Source organism: Peromyscus californicus, unplaced genomic scaffold (assembly GCF_007827085.1).
Source record: "Peromyscus californicus insignis strain IS unplaced genomic scaffold, ASM782708v3 Scaffold_4__1_contigs__length_199733344, whole genome shotgun sequence".
In the NCBI taxonomy this organism is placed as follows: Eukaryota; Metazoa; Chordata; class Mammalia; order Rodentia; family Cricetidae; genus Peromyscus; species Peromyscus californicus.
In genome coordinates, this window is record NW_026294562.1 from 133,137,333 (window position 1) to 133,157,041 (window position 19,709).

The 19,709-nt window shown below is 43.5% G+C and overlaps 1 protein-coding gene across 1 annotated transcript; it reads left to right on the plus strand.

The window, feature by feature from the left end:
• Window positions 1-6,948: 6,948 nt before the first annotated feature.
• On the plus strand, window positions 6,949-19,476 carry Arrdc4 (arrestin domain containing 4). Its single transcript, XM_052712903.1, has 8 exons — window positions 6,949-7,403; window positions 11,056-11,122; window positions 11,349-11,496; window positions 13,680-13,782; window positions 14,559-14,815; window positions 15,340-15,502; window positions 16,428-16,582; window positions 16,938-19,476. Exons 1-8 carry the CDS (start codon window positions 7,106-7,108, stop codon window positions 16,995-16,997), a joined length of 1,251 nt encoding a protein of 416 aa, XP_052568863.1. The 5' UTR covers window positions 6,949-7,105; the 3' UTR covers window positions 16,998-19,476.
• The last annotated feature ends 233 nt before the right edge of the window (window positions 19,477-19,709 follow it).

The following is a 19,709-nucleotide window of genomic DNA, read 5'->3' on the forward strand; positions in this document are numbered from 1 at the left end:
GAAAGCGAAAGCACTGACATCCTCTAGGAGATTTAACAGGACCCTGAGTATCATGGTATTCAATATCACAGGAAAAAGCAATTATAAATCTACTTTCAAATATCTCTGATACAGAAATTATTTGAAACTATCAAAGGATAATAACCTTCTAGCATTAAACACCAAAAAGAGGAAGGAAGATTATAAAGCATTAAAAATAATTAAATGTATAATTGCAGAAGATAAAAATAAGACATAAATATCCATCACTAAGAATAATAGTAGCCAGGCAGTGGTGGTGCACGCCTTTAATCCCAGCACTTGGGAGGCAGAGGCAGGTGAATTTCTGTGAGTTCGAGGCCAGCCTGGTCTACAGAGCGAGTTCCAGGACAGGCACCAAAAACTACACAGAGAAACCCTGTCTCGAAAAAACAAAAGAAAGAAAGAATAAAAGTAAGTTCCAAACTATAAATTAAAATAACAAGTGACATTAAAATCAAATTTGATAAAAACTAATGACAAGGAAAAAAAACTGGAAAGTAGAAAAAAATTAACCCATTATCTAATTAGTAGGGAAATCAGTTAAAGGGTGCTGATTTCTTACTAGAAATCAAGGTCCTCAGAAAACACTAGAAGCATCCATATAGTGTTGGGGGACCTGCCAACCCACAATTCTATCTCCAGTTAAAACATTCATCAACAGCAGTAGCAAATAAAAACATTCCCAGATGAAGGGAAGCAATGAGGATCCATTACCACATTTTGTTTAACTATCCTCTTTCTTAATAAAATAAAATATAATTGAAATAGTTTCTTGTGTCTTAATACATTGTAGTGGAATAAAATTAAAATGAACACCAAGAGAAACTAAAAATTATACACAAAAATTCAACCTATATATATATATATATATATATATATATATATATATGTGTGTGTGTGTGTGTGTGTGTGTGTGTGTGTTATAGATTATATATAATATATAGATATAGATATAAAAAAATCAACTAAAAATATATACAAAAATTCCAGGGAGTTGGAGACAAGGGGATTCCTGGAGCTTGCTGGCCGGCTAGTCTTGTTGAGCTGGAAGGCTCCAGCTTCAATGAAAGGTCCTCCCTACCTCACATAAGATATTGAGGAACGGAGGAGGATACCTAACATTGACCTTTGGTTTCATATACATGCTATACGTGAAAAACCAAGAGCCAGCCTTGTACTAAATGAAGAGACCTCAAAGAATTTCCTCTATGACAATGAGAGAGACAAGTAGGTCTACTTTCTACACTTGCATTGATACAGAGCTTGAAGTCTTTTTTTCTTTTTTTTAGTAATTGGCAGGCTGATAGCGGGGCACACCTTTAATCCCAGCACTGGGGGGGGGGCAGGGAGGGCAGAGACAGGTGGATCTCTGTGACTTTGAGGCCAGCCTGGTCTACATAGTAAGTTCCAGGACAGTCAGGGCTGCTACACAGAGAAACCCTGTCTTGAAAACCAATAAAATAATAATAATAATAATAATAATAATAATAATAATAATAATAATAATTCTTTATTAATTCCTTGGGAGTTTCATAACATGCACCCTAATCCTGCTCACCTCCCAATCTGTCCATATCTGCCCCTCAACCCTGAAGTGTCCTTTCACAAAAGAAAGTCCCCCAAATTAATTAAAAACAAAAAAACTAACCTCATACCTCCGTCTTTCCCATCTCTCCAGCACCTCTTCATTCGTCCTGGGGGCATTGGGAGCTGCGGTGTGTCACACAGTACACCCTTTTTTCCAATCAGCCCCACCTGCAAATGTTCATTGCAATGAGTCATTGGTCAAGTTCTGTAGCCTCTGACATAACATCAATACTGGACCCTCAGGGAAACTCCTCTCAGATATCCTGCTGTTCCCTGAGTAAGGGAGATCCTGCAGCTATTGTTCAGCAGTGACAGTACCTTCAGGAGCTCCAGTAGGTCATAGGTGGGGTGGGTGTTAGTGGGTCAACTCAAGACCAAGGTTGTGGGTCTGGGTGGTAGCTGAGCTAGTTCCCTGGGACTGCCCACCTCAGGTGAGGGCAGAGCCAGTTCTCCAATGCCCATGACATCTGGGCCAACTTTCACATGCCTGTGATGAGGGGTGGGGTCATCTCTCCCTAGTGCAGGGGTGGGTCACAGCAATAAAGCATGAGGAAGAAAGAAAGGGATAAAACTTGGAAAAGAATGAGTCAAAGCTCTGTTTTCAGGTGATAGGAACCTGCCTTTAACAGACCTCTGATGACAAGCAGGAAACACTTAGATCTGATAAATGTTTTCAGAAAATTCACAGGAGAAAAAAAATCTGCATACAAAAAAATCAGTATTTCCTGTGTCCCAATAATGAACATGCCGAGAGAGAGAAACCAGGAAAATACCCACGGTAGCTTTCAAAAGACAATAAAATACAGAGAGCGAAAGCAACCAGGAAGGACAGAGACCTCAGTAAAAGACTAAATTATTAAAGAAGGAATCTGAAAAGGACACAAGAAGATGAAAAGACTTTTAACACAAAATAAATCAAAGATCTTAATATAAACCTGAAACTTGGATGCTACTAGAAGAAACCATATTGGAAACTCTTCAAGACACAGAGATAAGCAACATCTTTCTGAACAGGATTCTGACAACTCAGACAACAACTCATGGCAGTGAGAATCACGTGATGTTAAAAAGCTTCTGCACAAGGCCCAATTACTCAAGCAAATAGACAGCCTGTCCAGTGGCCTTGGCTAGTTATTCTGCTGGCCAGGGATTAATATCAAGAATATATAAAGTATTGAAACAGCAGAGCACAAAAAATATAACCCAGTCAATAAAAGGACAAATGATTAGGATAGACACTTCCCAAAAGAAATATCTTTTTTTTTTTTTTTTTTGGGTTTTTCGAGACAGGGTTTCTCTGTGTAGCTTTGCGCCTTTTCCTGGAACTCACTTGGTAGCCCAGGCTGGCCTGGAACTCACAGAGATCCGCCTGGCTCTGCCTCCCGAGTGCTGGAATTAAAGGCATGTGCCACCACCGCCTGGCTCCCAAAAGAAATATCAATGACACACATATGCATTCACATGAGCACATGCACACAAATGCAAAAACATCTTATGATCCCAATTTAAAAGTCTTTATTACACTGAACTTGATGTAAGGTCTGTGAGGTTTTATAGATATGTGTGTGTGTGTGTGTGTGTGTACATTACCCTGAACTTGATATAAAGTTATACACACACATGCACACATATAAACTTAGGGTTTGTATTACTGTGAAGAGACACCACGACCATGACAATTCTTAAAAAGGTAAATATTTAATTGGGGTGGCTTACAGTTAAGAGGTTTAGTCCATTATCATCATGGTGGGGCATGGCAGCATGCAGGCAGACATGGTGCTGGAGAAGTAGCTGAGACTCCTACATCTTGCAGGTAACAGGAAGTGGTCTGACACTGGGAGTAGCTTGAGCATAGAAATTTCAAAGCCCATCCCTACAGTGACACATTTCCTCGGACAAGGCCACACCTCCTCCAACAAGGCCACACCTCCTATCAGTGCCATTGCCTAAGGGGACCACAATCTTTCTAACCACCACATTCCACTCCCTGGTCCCCAAAGGCTTATAGTCACATTATAATGCAAAAAAGGCATTCAGTCCAACTTCAGAATTCCCCATAGTCCATAACAGTCTCAAACTTATTTAAAAATCTAAAGTCCAAAGTCTTTTCTGAGATTCATGCAATCTTTTAATTGTAATCACCTGCAAAAGATACACACACACGCACACACACACATTTATTTGTGTGTGAGTGTGTGTATGCCGAGGCACATGTGTGGAATTCAGAGGACGATTTGTAGGACTAGTTCTCTCCTCTAACCTGTAGGTCCCACAGATCAAACTCAGGTTGCCCCACTTTGTGGCAAGCGCTTTTATCTGCTCAGTCATCTCGCCAGTCCAAGAAATGTATCTGTTAAGCTACTGTTGCTCACACATTCTGCTGCCTATAGTCTAAAATCATTACTGGCACAAGGGCTCGTGCTTATAAATGCCAGCACTTAGGAGATTGCTGTGGGATGTTCTGTATGTTAAATGTGTTGCTCTGATTGGTTAATAAATAAAACACTGTTTGGCCAGTAGCCAGGCAGGAAGTATAGGTGGGACAAGCAGAGAAGAGAATTCTGGGAACAGGAAGCCTGAGGCGGAGCGACGCTGTGAGCCTACGCCATGACATGCAGAGGTTAAGATACTGGTAAGCCACAAGCCATGTGGCAACTTATAGATTAATAGAAATGGGTTGATTTAAGATATAAGAACAGTTAGCAAGAAGCCTGCCACGGCCATACAGTTTGTAAGCAATATAAGTCTCTGTGTTTACTTGGTTGGGTCTGAGCGGCTGTGGTACTGGTGGGTGAGAGAGATTTGTCCTGACTGTGGGCCAGGCAGGAAAACTCTAGCTACAGGAGACAGAGACAGGAAGGTCTGGACTTCTAGACTGCTCAGATCTGTGAAACCATGCCCCTAAACCCTAAATGTTGGAGATGTAACTTAGTGAGAGAGGGCTTGCCTCCTTGCAAAAGATCTTTGATGGGATCGCCAAAGCTAAACAAAACAAAAAAACAAACTGACAGAGAGAGCCTGCTCTCTGGTAGCACAGGATGCCCTGTCTGCAATTCTGTCTTGTATCATTCTGAGACTTCCATTGCCCTTTCGTCCATGTCTTAGACCCTTAGTTTTGAAGAGAACATCTTCCTGCAGCCTGTGTAAGCCCAGTAAGAGGTGCAATACTATTCCTCTATTGCAGAACCAGTGACACTACATGGATTGTGAGTCACTATTCAGTGTGTCAACACACATTTATTGAACGCATATTGCATGTTTCTGTGTTAGATACCAAAGGTTGAAAAACAGCATACGAGAACAAAGTCTTTGTCCCTAGTTGAAGTGGTAAATACCATACAAATGCATGCTTAAGATGAAGGAAAGTAAGCCAGGATCATTATAAACACAGTTATCAGCAATCCAAGGGTATTTCAGGATGCTAAACAGGGATGGATTTGCCGCCCTTTCCACTTTCTTTGAGAAGAGATAAATCTTTGAGCTCTGCCAGGCAGTGGTGGCGCACGCCTTTAATCCCAGCACTCGGGAGGTAGAGGCTGGCGGATGTCTGTGAGTTCGAGGCCTGCCTGGTCTAGTGAGCGAGTTCCAGGACATCCAGGGCTACACACAGAGAAACCTTGTCTTGAAAAACCAAAAGAGAGAGGGAGAGAGGGAGGGAAAAGGAGGGAGAGAGAGAGAGAGAGAGAGAGAGAGAGAGAGAGAGAGAGAGAGAGAGAGATCTTTGAACTCTCTAAAACCTTATTAAAGTCACAGGTCTTCTAATGGTGTGGCTGCTGGTAGGTCAGTCATGTTCCAGCGGATGGCCTGGTGTGTGCATATGAGCAGCACAGACTGAACTCTATGAGATGCATAACAGCAAATAAAATTTTAAATTAAATAAAAAACTCTGAAAAGAAGAGATGAAGTCAGAAAGAATGTAAAGGTGGGTATGGATTTGGAAGGAGTTAGGAGAGGAATGGGGGTAGAATATGAGCAAAATACACTGCACACATGTCTGGACTTCTCCAAGAATTAATAAAAATATTATATGAATAAATAAATAAATACAATTTAAAAGTTCTGTGTTGATAATCTAACCTCAAAAGAGGACAGTAGGACAACCTTTAAGGTCTTTGAAAAATACACTTGGGGGGAAAAATCCTTCAGTTTTAATTTTCCATTATCAATCCTTTATCACAGTTTACAAACTTGGAATTTTGACAAGGAGAGGGTATACAAGATTACAAAATGATGGCCAAATAATTACAGCTACCGAAACATGCTTGATAGCAAAGGAAATCTAGAACGGCGAGCTCTGAACAAACCAGCAAGAAGAGCTGCAATGCTTGAGGAACATGTCAGGGAGGCAGCTGGGCATGTTCGAGGACTATAATCCTGAGGTGACAAAATCCTTTTGGGTGGGGCACTTGTGTGTCAGGTGTATATCTCTTTCTTTCCAGACATAATATTTGTACATTTTACAGTGTATATAAAGTGTATTTGTACATTTTGCAGTGTATATAAGGTGATCCTTAGATCAAACGGAGTATTATTCAGTCAGTAATGAAGTCCTGCTGTTTACATCAGCACCAGTGAGTGGCAGGTGCTGTTTTAAAACCACGACCTTATTTAAAGTAGGAAGAATCAGAGGCTGAGTCTGAAGGGACTTCAGCGGCTAGGAACAGAACTCCTCGGGGCAAAGGCTTTTAGAACTACAGCATTCTTCCTAGACGTCTGCTCTCACCTAGTCCAGGAATTCCGAGACCCATAGAGGTCAGGCTCAGAATCATGGAAGCTAGCAGATTCTAATCTCTGCTTTAGAGTTCCTAAGGCAAGACGGCTGCGCTCCATTTTCCAGGAAACCTTTCACTGGGCGTGATGCAAAAGTCATCTTAAACACCGTGCGTGCTGAGCCACAAGTTCACAATTCTAGTAAGAACTCAGAGACTTGTACTCCAGCCTCTCTTAGGGGGAAAGCCCGCCCCCACACCACTGTAACCATAGCAACGGCCGACACCAGCGCGCCGGGCCGCCCGGTTCCGCCCCCTCCCTGACAGAGATTGTTTCCCATCCTCTGTCCACATGGGCGCACTGCCTCACTATTGGTCCGTGGCCCAGGACTGTGCCTTGCCCCGGCCAATAAACTGCCTGTGCACGTGCACTCTGCTGTCCCCCGATTGGTGGAGCTGCCCTGATCACGCACCACCGTCCTGCTCAGCCCGGCGAGGGGCCGCCAATGAAATGACTCAGTGGTCATGCGCAACCAATGGGAAAGCAGCATGTCTCGCAGCGGGCCTATGGGCGCGCGCCGTGGGCGGACTGGGCCGGCCCCTTGCCAGTCCCGGTGGGGTGTGTTAAAGAGACAGGGCCCCGGTGCGGGTGTTTCACCCGGCTGGGCTCTGCGGCCGTGGTGGCCCTGGGCTTGCGGCCGGCGCCCGTGACAGCAGCGTCGCGGAGCCGGCTACCCCAACCCGGGGCCGCTGCCGACCTCGCTGGCCGAGCCGCATCTCCTGGCGGGATGGGCGGCGATGCGGGAGCCGATGGTCCCCGGGGCCGCGTCAAGAGCCTGGGGCTGGTGTTCGAAGACGAGAGCAAGGGTTGCTACTCCAGCGGGGAGACAGTGGCTGGGCACGTGCTGCTGGAGGCTACAGAGCCGGTGGCCCTGCGCGGGCTGCGCCTGGAGGCCCAGGGCCGTGCCACCTCTGCCTGGGGCCCGAGCGCTGGGGCCCGGGTCTGCATCGGTGGCACCGCGCCAGCAGCTTCCTCGGAGGTGGAATACTTGAACCTGCGCTTGAGCCTGCTCCAGGCCCCAGCTGGTGAGCATGGGCATCTCCAAGGGAGGAGGCAGGAGGGGGCGCGCCTCTGGGTGGTGGGTGGTGTTGAGGGAAGCTTCTGGAAGGGGAATCATCTGTACTGTCACGGATGGAGGGCAGGAGGCCAACCAAGCCTGTGCCCCTACCTGGCTTCTAGGAAGAGTCCAGACCCTTGGGTGGTGTGCCTTTGCACCTGGCCTCCTAGGATCTTCTAGTGACCTGGAGGGGAGTGAGTCGTTGCCGTGGGAACCAGCGATTAGACTGTCTGGGTTCTAGGGTCCTTTCTGACCTGGAGGCAACAGACAGTGGAACCAGAACCTGTGAGGTTCCATTATGTGGTGCCCAGAGTTTGATGGGCCTCCACTCCTCCGTTCATGATGATTTGCAGAAAGCTCGATCTTGGGGAGAGGGAAGTGGTACTTGGGTAGTTCAAGGGACGCATTCCCTCTCTGGGGAACCTGTGTCTAAGAGCTGTCCCTTCGTGTACCTCCTCTTCCTCTTGCCTCTCTCCCCTTTCAGAAAGGCCTTTGGAGACAGTGCCATCCGGGGATTTCTGAATTACACCTTCCTGTTCACTCAAGAGTTTTCCAGAAGTGCCCATGCATATGTATGTTGGGCTAATGCTTGGGACATAAACTGTTGTTGTTCATCTTGAAAATGCTAGTAACAGTGAGTCAGGCTTCTGTCAGTGGAAACTACTCTAAGCCTCTACCTGTGCCTCATCAGCTTGTACCTATCAAATGCAAGCTTACAACTTAACTCTATCTTAGCCGCCCGTGGAGAAGTGCAATGTCCACAGTTAAGTCCTCAAATGTGTACCTCAAACAGGAGCTGCCTTTTGGTTAAAGGGGTGTGGCAGGTGGCAGCTCTTAACCTTCCTCATGTCCTTTCCTCCTTATGGATTCCAGAAGTCTTTTTCTCCCAGTAATAATGGCCAACATGAATGTTAAAGATGGCTGACTGGAGGGAAGGCCATGGAAGAGACAGGTAAACAGGTTTTTGTCCAAGATTCAGACTCTGAGCCCATAACTATTGAGGAAATGGAGACAAAATTCGAAGCATTGAACCTAGGGTGAGAAGTGAGCATTGCTTTGGTAAAATCTGGGCTAACAGATAGGTTTTTGGATCACAAGTAAGGTAATGTAGCTTTGTTCTAAGGAAATGGGATTTCTAACTCTAGACAGTTTCCAGTTTTCTTAGATTATATTAGCCATGGTTATAGTTTACTTAAAGTCATTGCCTATTTTAGTTAAGGGGGAAAACCACCACCCCACATTCCTCCCATTTGGAAGAACATGGCAACTTCACACATAGATTCTCAGAGCCCTCAACTCCATAAACTAGCTATCCTACAATGGCCTGAGGAGATTTTTTTTTAAACGTTGACTCCTAGGACATGTAATATTGGGATCTATTTTTAAAACTCTTTCCAGAATATTCTCTAAAATTATTATTCTTACTGAACTACTTACTGTCAGCATGGCTGAACTGCTTCGTGTCTTTAAGACCCGATTGTGATAAAGACCCAGAGACCGAAGCAGAGAGTTGGCTTCAGTTCACAGGCACCCACCAGAGTGCGACCGCATACCGGGCCCTCGCTTGCCCGCTGCAACATCTCTAGACCGCAAGGCTTCTGAAACACTTCCATTAGGAGCTCTGGCTAGAAGCCCTCCAGTGAATGAAGCTGCTCCCTACGGCACTGTAGTCCTCAGAGGACAAGGTGGAAGTAAGGAGCTGGAAAACACAAGCAGAAATGGCCACACTGGACATCCTGTGAATGCTTTTAACTAAACATAAGGATTGAAAAGAGAAGGAAGCACATTTTTTTCCAGATCCTACAGTGATTATCCACTTCCTCGAGTTGATTTTCTCCTGTGGAGTTCTGTCATTCCTGTGTGGACTTGTTTCCTGAGGAGCCCATTTCGTCTCTCTTGTCACTGCAATATGCTGGGCAACTCTGTTCTCCACATACCTGTCCTGCCTCCTCGTGCTGTTCCTTTTATTTAAACCCTACACACTCATCTGTATTGGGACCCCCAGACTCCAGGCCTAGCGTTGTTCATGTGAGAAGTTGCAGGATTTTAGCACTCTCTAGTCTACTTGAGTACAAATCTCTAATCTCCTTTCCCCCAGCTGGTCTTCTGAGGACTGAAGGTACCGGTCCTTCTATCACCTGAGCCTAAGTCCAGTAAATGTTGGATTCACATACAATCCACATTTCTAAACAAGTGCATGTACTTTGCCATGTGTAACCTAGTGGTCACAAATCAGACCCCATCTCAGCTCTGTTCCCCTGAGCCTCTTGGAGAAGATAGGGTACAGAAGTGTCCCTTGATTCCAGTCCTATTGCTCTTCTGGGACCCTCCTGAGGCTTGTGTGACCATTCCTGTGTATTGGGAACCTCTTGGACTCACACTGTGTCACACTACTTCATCAGACCCTGTGTCCTGACTTGTCCCTGTTCCTTTACTTTCAAGTCACCCACCTGTGATGTCTTTCTATGTGAAGTGGACCCTTGTTCCTTCTTTCCCCTTAATGGAGTACATACTGAAAACCAGAGATAGATTTAGGAGACTCATTGGGCCAGGAATGTATTCTTATTTTCTAAAAGTGCAGGGCTGAAATACCGAGTAATCCAGGTAATTAAGTTAACCAAAGAAGCCCACCTCATTAATGGGTTTTGACCACATGAAGCAGAAATATCAAGTCAGGTAACCAACCAAATTCCACACCAAGTTGTCTGCCATCCTTTCTCATTTTACTTCCTCCACCCACAATGTAGCCTCAAGTCTGAGATCAAAGGGAAAATCTGTCACGTGCCGTAGGAAGCCATTGACCAAAGTGGAAATGATGGGATCCACTTTGGATCCACGTTAAACAGACTGACTATGGACATTCATCACAGGTGCTGGTGGTCCCTCTAGTCTCACACCATCCATCAGGCTTGCTCATAACAAGCCTGTGCATGAAGTCGAATGATGTTAACACGAACAGGGAAAGAAGCCACGCCATGCTTGGAAAATCCTGCTTTCACCACTGAGAAACCCTGTCAATCCCAGTAGAGCTAAAGGGTGAAGAGCTGACTCTGGCTGCTTTGGCTGTCTTCTGTGTAACTGTTACTAATGCTGTTCCCAGGTTTTCTATCTCAGTCTAAAGAATACATAGTATGATTATTGTAGTGCAGACAAAGAAATGTAACTTGTCAATTAAATATTGTCAGTTAAATATTGATGTCTCATGTTAGTATAAATAGAGTAACATCCAGGTGTGTGCATACGTGTATATGTGTGTGTGTATATATACATAAATATATATGAATATGCACTACATGTGTGTTTATTTACATATACTGTATATGTATGTTGGAACTCTTGGCCCTAGGTGGCACTTTATGGTAATTGTATAATTGATCACTTTGTGGATACAAAGTGTGTGTGTGTGTGTGTGTGTGTGTGTGTGTGTGTGTGTGTGTGTGTGTTTGTGTGTGTGTTTCTTGGTAAAAGACAAATTCAAATTTAGTTCTCTCCATCTGTTTAATGAACTTGTGGAGTGTACTGCCAGAAAAACCACCTTTAGAAAAAAATACATGGCTTAGATTGTGAAAACTCCCGATTTAAAGCTGATCTTGGTTCAAATCCAGTGTGGTCTCTTTCAGGTGAAGGCCTCACTTTGTTGCAACCTGGAAAACACGAGTTTCCCTTTCGCTTTCAACTTCCATCTGAGTGAGTGAAGCTTTAAGTTTCCCGTTTCCTTCCCTGCCTTGTGTCCTGTATTTGAGCCCCCAGTGTCCCCAACACTAAATGCACCTGCTAACCCTGGGGGACCCTCCCTGTACTTCCATGCTGACTCTTTGTTTTTTCAACCTTAATCCACAGTTTCAAGCATGCTTTTCCTGACTCTGGCTGGCTGAAAATAAGCTCATAAATCAGTATCTTTGGTTTCTTTCAGACCGTTGGCAACGTCGTTTACTGGAAAGTATGGCAGTATTCAGTATTGTGTGAGGGCTGTTTTGGAACGACCCCAAGTACCAGATCAGAGTATAAGAAGAGAGCTCCAGGTTGTCAGTCACGTGGATGTCAACACTCCACCCTTATTGGTAAGCTCTTCCTTGCTCTGTCCTTCCTTCCTTTCAGTAGTGATGTCTGTGTTTTGTCAGGGTAATGGTGAGCTACACTGTCCCTGTCTGCTGGTTCAGAAAACACAATGTAACCCATAGGCGTTCGCTATAAAGATATGATTCTAGGTTGGGCAAATTACAAATTGTGTGTGGTAATACTATTGATTATGTCCCTGCTGTTCAGGGCTGCTCTTGCCAAAAAGTTACACAGGCTTGAAATGCATTAATAAGCCTTAATAACAATAATGTACAGCAGAGAAGGGTTACTTTTACCAGCCCGGCCACATTCGCAGGGCTGTGGTATTCTAAACTCGCCAATAATAGCAGGTTGAGGAACGGTAATTACGAAAGAGTGTTAATCACACTCAGCCTGTTATTGAAGCCCAGGCCATTATGCTATGTATCCTTCCATTTTGCATGTCATTTTCTAGCATTAAGTAAGTGTGTGCAGCTGCCACCACCACGAGCCTTTCACTTATCATTTCCTTATGACAGATTTGGCCACATTAAGGCATTGAACTTCTAATAATCATTAGAAATACTGTAGGCTGGGAAGAAGGATCAGGCTATAAGGAACAACAGAATAGGCAAGATGGGAGCTAATGAGCTACATTCTTTTATCTGCACCCATATTATCAAAATAATATAAAATTATACCTTTGACTTTCATGAAAGCTGATAGGACCAAATGGGTCTTCATTTAAATATGAATGAATGGTGTTATTTTTTTACTTCATAGATAATACAGAGATAATCTAAACTTCCCATCTTGACACTGATGTGGCAAAGATGTGTTTTTAGTATTGGATGCTTCTTTTTCTAGCTAATTATTTTTAAAGACAAGGGAAAAGCCAGCAGCTAAAAGTTTTTTAGTTCTTATTTTCACAGGAAGTAGAATAAATGTTCCCCCTTGAGATAACAGATGACAGACACACCGTGCATGAACCGCGCTGCCCTGGGGCAGGCCCTCTTGAACAGCTCCTTAAGTTCCATTTGGAAAAGTGCATTAGTAGCATATATATTATATATATATTGTATATATATTTTAATTTATATAGAATTTTAAAACTATTTCTAAAATTGCCATGGTCATGTGGGAAGTTGAGGTTTGTTTTTTGTCAAAAACAGAACCTTGACCCATTTACTATTAATTTCTAAAATAGATGAAAAAGATGACCAGCAATGGCATTTTACAGGATGCTTTTGTTTTCATGCCTTGTAAACAGAACATTTAAGCCTCAGCTGAGTGCTTTTCTTACTTTGAAGACTAGAATCCTGTGGTGGGGTATAAGGTGTCTCATCACATTTTCAGGTGTGCTGACACAGGAAATGTGGACACACCGTTAAAGCCTTCAGACTAGTCCAAGAACACTTGAAAGTTCTGTCTAATACATATTCTGAAGTAAACAAAAAGACTGTTTACTTATCCTGTGTTATATATGCCAAGCAGTGTAACATTCTGATTGTTGATTTTTATATTGTTGCTTCTTTCTCCCGATCTTTACATTGTCTTAAAACATAATTCTGTCATACTAGTAAGATGGCTCAGGGGGTAAGAATGTCACTGTGAAAGCAAGAAAGCCTGTGTTCCAATTGTCAGCACCCATGCACAAGCTGGGAGTGGCCTCACATGACTACAGCCTCAGTAGATGGGGAAAGAGGCTGGTACATCCCAGGGACTCACTGCCAGGCTAACCAGCCTAGATTAAAATGTGAGCTTCAGATTCACTGAGAGACCATGTCTCAAACAGAAAAGAAAAATGGAGAGTGATAGGGGAAAGTTCTGGACATTTTCCCTTGCCTTGTGCGTGCCCTGGCATGGGGGTGCACACCCCCACACACTTGTGCATGTGCTATGCTATACCTACCACACACACAGTGATAGTTCTAGAATATTTAAAGTATGAATATGACCCTTGATTACTTTTCTAAAGGATGTTGTGTCATTTCCTAGAAACACAATAACTTCAGGATAAAACAGGATGATGTCACACTAGTTTGAATCTCAGAACTCACCACCGTTTTCCTAAGAGGGAAATGGGTTTCAGCACTTGGTGTCACATGAGAATAAGAAAGTTGATCTTTCTTTGTGATTATTCTCTAAAGGACTATACGTTCTCTGGAGTGGTTTAACTAAAATCCTTTCGTTTGCAACTTTCAAGACTCCTGTGCTGAAAACGCGGGAGAAAATGGTCGGCTGCTGGCTCTTCACGTCTGGTCCCGTGTCACTGAGTGTGAAAATTGAAAGAAAGGGCTACTGTAATGGTGAGCAGCATGTTTGAAAAAGTCCAAATGAAAGACTCGTTGATTTTACTAGATGATTTAAGTGATTTAAAGCAGTAAGTTTTATAATCTATAAAGTACTTTGTATTTTAAAATATAGTTAACATTTGCATAGTAAGTTTTATAATCTATAAAGTACTTTGTATTTTAAAATATAGTTAACATTTGCATATTTTTAAGGGCATGTGTAACAGGCTTTAATAAAACTCCCATTTTTTTTTTCTGACTCCAATCTTGTTGCTTTAGTAACAAAATAAAACTCAGGAGAGTGGCGAAATGTTGGCATTTTATTTTAATCTTGTGCAGGAAGTTACAGAACTGTTGGAAAATTAGGGTGTAGATGTGCAATGTTGTGAACTAACTTGCCTGCCCGTCACTGTTTGTACCTTAGCCTTTTGAATTCCTGAGCCGCAAAGGCTCTGCTCGCTGTTGGGCAGGTTTTCATTCCTTGGGCCCTAGTGAGGTTGTTAGTAAGCCTCCTACTGCATCATTTCTTTATGTACGTTATCTTAATTTATGCATATTGCTTATTTACATATCTTGAGGCTTGTTAATGTTATATTTTTACATTGGAAAAGTGAATAGTGCAATTGGTATAAAAGTGCCTTCTGCACGAAATGTCCATCCCTCTCCCTAAGATTTCTCATAGAAGCTTCCAGCCAGGACTTTAGCATTGTCGGACTGTTGCAGTGTTCACTGATGCCTTGAGAACGCTCTGAAATGTCCCCCAATTCATCTTGTTTCTCTTCTCTTTTCAGGAGAAGCTATTCCCATCTATGCAGAAATAGAGAATTGTTCATCTCGCCTGATTGTTCCTAAGGCAGCCATATTCCAAACCCAGACCTATCTGGCTAGTGGAAAGACAAAGACAGTCCGGCACATGGTTGCCAACGTTCGAGGAAACCACATTGGTTCTGGAAGTACAGACACGTGGAACGGGAAGATGCTGAAAATCCCACCTGTTACTCCCTCCATCCTGGATTGCTGCATTATCAGAGTGGACTATTCCTTAGCTGTAAGCGAAGCTTCTCGAACAATTAAAAACACGTAAAAACAGATCAGGAAGCCATACACTTGCAAATATTATCTCTAATCATCTCATTAATACTTGGGAAAATGTTAGCATTAGCTAACTTCATACTACCATTTGTGGGTGTATGAAGATGAGCCTTCACTGTTACTAAAAATCTATCTCTACCTAGGGGAATTTAATGAAATAAACTTAAAGGAATTGAGGTGATGTGAGGAGTGTTCGTTACACTGAAGCATAGGTCTTTTTCCAGGGTTGTTTCAAGTTCTGTCAACTTACAGGGAAACATGTGAAGGCCACAGTTCCCTATCACAAGGTTTGTCCTGCAGTTAGTGTTTGTTCATTTTGTTTAGTCAGGCCATTTTACATTTGTCCTGGGGTGGCATGGTGGGAGACAAAGGCATTTGTTCCTATGAAAAGGAAGTTGAATCAGCTTAGTTCCCACGAGGTTTACCCTAACTCTGTGCTTTTCTCTCCCTCAACACATGCTTTTCTTTTGTACCTACTAGGTATACATCCACATTCCTGGTGCTAAAAAATTGATGCTGGAGCTACCCTTAGTTATTGGTACAATTCCATACAGTGGCTTTGGCCGCAGAAACAGCAGTGTTACAAGCCAGTTCAGTATGGACATGAGCTGGTTGGCACTGGCCCTGCCGGAGCAGCCCGAAGGTAAAGCATTTGTGTCTTCTAGAGTGACGTTTTAGAGACTAGCTGCAAACAGAACATGACAGGAGCAGGCGTTGGCATCCCGCCCCCCCCCCCCCCCGCCCCCCGCATTAGTGTGTACACGTTCTTTTGGCAGTGACTAAATGCCGGGCAAGAAGACACCAAAGGGAGGAAGGGGTCATTTGACTTCTGTTTTGAGGGTCCAGTGAAGGATGGCAGTGGGAAACGTTTGAGCTGTGGCTGCAGGCGTGTGAGGCAGCTGGCCACAGTACATCCATAGTCTGGAAGCAGAGAGAGATGAGTGCTGCTCAGTGCACCCTGTTTCCCTTACCTGAGTCTGAGGCCCTGGCCCATGGGACAAAGCTGCTCCCATCCGGGTGGTTCTTCCTTCTTCAGTCCAGGCTCTGGAAACTCCCTCACAGACATTGCCAGGGTCCTGTCCCCTGGGTGATTCTAAGTCCAGTCAGGTTGACTGTGCAGTGGAACCGTCACCACTGCTCTGTTGTTTGATCCTACTAAATTATATAATATCCCCGGAGAAGGAACCATGAACATTTACTTTAGCGATGATACAAAGCCAATGGCAAACCCAGGAATAAAGTGTACATCTCCTAAGACTAACTTACAATATGAAAACAATGAGAAATGGTTAAGATAGACATATAGACTGTTACATATTTCCTGTAACTATAGCTCAGAGATACTTGTTTGCCTAGATTGTGACATGTAGATCACAAAAAAATGTCATTGAAAATAGAATGTAATCGATATTAGTAGCTGTGTACTAAGGGAACTGGAACTTTTCTTGTGATGGCCACCAAATCTTCAGTTTGGCTCATTCTCTTGCTTTTGTAAGAGTTGAGAAGACACACCTTAATTAGGGCATGTTTGCATGGATTTCTGACCTCAAACTCCATTTCTGTTTCAGCACCACCAAATTACGCTGATGTGGTAACCGAGGAAGAATTCTCCCGACACACTCCTCCGTACCCTCAGCCCCCTGACTGTGAGGGGGAAACCTGCTACTCTATGTTTGCCTGCATACAAGAATTCCGGTTTCAGCCTCCACCTCTTTATTCAGAGGTAATGAAAATTAGACTCATTATGCTGTCTGCAGACAATCACTTGCTCCCTTCCATTCATTAACGTGCCGTTGCTGACTCATAATTGGTTGAGTATGCGCATAGACTTGTTCTTACAGAGTTGATAGATTATCACAGCCGCTTAGCACATTTTGTGGTATTTAGCTTGTGATCTGTGGCATGCATATGCCTTGAAGATGTTTGATTTGGCCACAAAAGATAGAGCACTCAGCAGACAGTGGAGGACTTGATAACAGGTGCTGAGCCACTTCAGCTCACAGCTGTCTTGTAATGAGAAGCAGGTAGGAGAACCAAGGCGCTTCAGCCATTAGCTCCCTCCCTTTTCTGTCTTGCAGGTTGATCCACATCCTGGGGATGCTGAAGAGACGCCGCCGCCTGTTTCCTTCATTCTCTGAAGAGATCCCAGCTTTCACTGTGTTGTTACCAACTTAGAATATTGGTTCTTTCGCCTGCCTTGGTGGAGGAGAAAGTGAACTTGAGAACATTTGCTCTTCAAGTGTGAAGATAACAGAAATGAAAGAGTTTGAGAACTTTTTAGTGGGGTGGTCACACAAGTCTGTAAGGTGGAGTCAGTTGTCCCCTTTGAAAGTGGATGAAAATATGAACTGAAAAACCGGAAGTCCTGGTGATGGGAGAGGAAGTGAAGGATTGTCTGCACTGTTGGAGAGAGGAGTCTTAAGGAATTGGAAGGTTGCAGGAGTGTACTCTGACCAGGGTTCACAGTTAGGAACTTAACGGACTTGGTAGGAAGACTTGATGTAGGGGAACAAGACAGCTTTGAAGTAAGTGTGAAGGAAGAAGTGGTCTACTTTCAATGGAATTGAGGTCCCAGGTTTGGGGGTCTTCATGATTTCTTATGTTACCACAGCAAGGACCCAGGTCCTTGAAAGTATCCTTTCTGGAGTCCATGGGCATGGGAAATCCTGATGGAAGTGACAGTGGTTCTACTCTCTGCTGAGGAGGTTAAAATGTGCTGTGAAAACTGGCTCTACAGTACCGGGAAGCCTAGAAGGGATTCCTTAAAAGCTTGCCACATCAAAAGGAAAGAGGAGTTCTCACATGGAGTGTGTTGTGAAAGGCTGTACTTCCTCCCACTGTAAGAACTTCTGCAGAATGTACGTTTGATGTTCCCCATCCCTCCGTTACCTAGGGACTATTAGAAAAAGATGGGGTAGGCATGACATCTTTAGGATATCTGATACCCTCACAAAACAAAGTGTTTCCTTATCCTACCTCGGGTGGCTCCCTCAGGCCTGCTCTCAGAACTCCAGGCCTGACTGACCTTTGGGGTTTCTGCTGTATGCAGTCGGCAGACTCCTTCCAGCCTGTCACTTGATCTAAAACTAGACCAAGGGAAAAATCCCATGAGCTTAGCATTAAATAGAAATAAATACAAGCACCCAAGATCTTAAAAGAAATCCCAACTCAAAAGAGAATGGGAACGTGCCTGAGCTCTTCCTGTGATGTGACTTCAGTGAGTGGATGGCAGTGGCCATGCTGTGCATTCTTAGTCCAGTTCGTTAGTAATTCCATTTAAACTGTGATTTTTTTTTAATTGTTTTGGTGCAATATTTTGTTGTCATTGAGCCTCAGGATAATTCAGACCTACAGGACTGTGTTGCTGCTGACAGGGTCAGCCATGTCTTTACCAGCCTCCTCCCCTCCTGTTCACGGTCACATGCTCAATTATTTTGCCTCCAATCTTTTGGTCCCAGGAGCTAAGAACATTGCTGACACCAGGTGGGAGGGAGATTCTCACAGTGAAGATCTGGACCAGCCAAATCCTAAGGGTTTGATCTAGAAACCCTGGTGCTTTCCAGGCAGAATGTTGTGCTGCGTTCATCAGAGCGATGGATTTATTTTTCAGTCACCCAGTTCACTTAAAGACATTTGTCTAGGGTTAAATTTTATATTCAAACGTCAGTGGGCCATCTGTTTTTGTACCAATGTTACGTAAATGTGTACTTGTCCCCTCTGAGCATACCTCTCTCTTCTGTGGTCATGTTAATGTCAAACACATGTATTTTCATTGTAAGCCACTGTCTAAAATGCCAAATGGTATTGCCAGTAATTGTGGTGTGGGAATTACCACAAACCTTATTTCTCATGTTAGTTGTTAGAGATTTCTTTTGTCTTTTTGTTGTGTGTCTGCAAACACTTATGGGTGTTCAAATACTATCTAACCCGTTTTTGTTTTTACGGTAGAAAAGATGATGAGCTGTCTTTTGGCTTCCGGGCTGTGGTTTACATGCTTTGTCAAGATGTGGTCCATCTCCATGAAACCAAAACAAAGGGGGAGAAAGTGACAGTATGGACAGAGAGAAAACAGACCAGGTTGGCTCGCTGTAGTTTGCTTAGAGAAATCATGAAGTCCCCCGCAGAAGTGAAGCAGAGCCAACAGTGGCATTCAAGAGAATAGCTCAGAGGCAACTTTATCTGCGTCTGCTGGGCCCGACGCTTGTGGTCAGGATAACATGAATGTAGAAAACTGCATCGGAAACCCTGCAAATGAAGATCAGACTGTAGCTGCTAATACTTGCCTGTTTAGTCCCCTCTTGCTCTCGTTTAGGTTTGGAAGAATGAAAAGTGCCCTTAAGGTTTTCTTTTTGATGCCCAAAGTTTGAGATTAAAAGTGTGTATCTTTTGGTGCACATAGATCTTTCCTTCCCTGGGCAGAATTTTACTTTCTCTGTTTTGGTTTTGCACAATAAGAAACTCAGTAGGCAAGGGTTATGTTTTTGATAAGTTCACTAGCTTTTTAAAATTTTTATTAAAAATGTAATAACTTAACCAAGTGGAAAATAAAAATTGTATTTTGTACTCTTGTTTGAACCCCATGGGTTCCTTTTGTTAATAAAATGGTTATACCAAAGATCTGGGTGGCTAGTTTTGTTCCTGTGTTTACTTCAAAGACTGAGTTAAGTCATTATAGACTTCAGGAAAATCAATACCCCCCCAGAGAATCCTATTATTAAGGTCATTTGTTTATGCATGAGATCAAGAGTAAGGTTCAACCTGGAGGCTTCTGGTCCTGTGCACAGGGGGCAGATTTCCAAAGGCACTCAGGTCCTAGCAATCCAAGAAGGAAAGTCACAGACTAAGAAAGT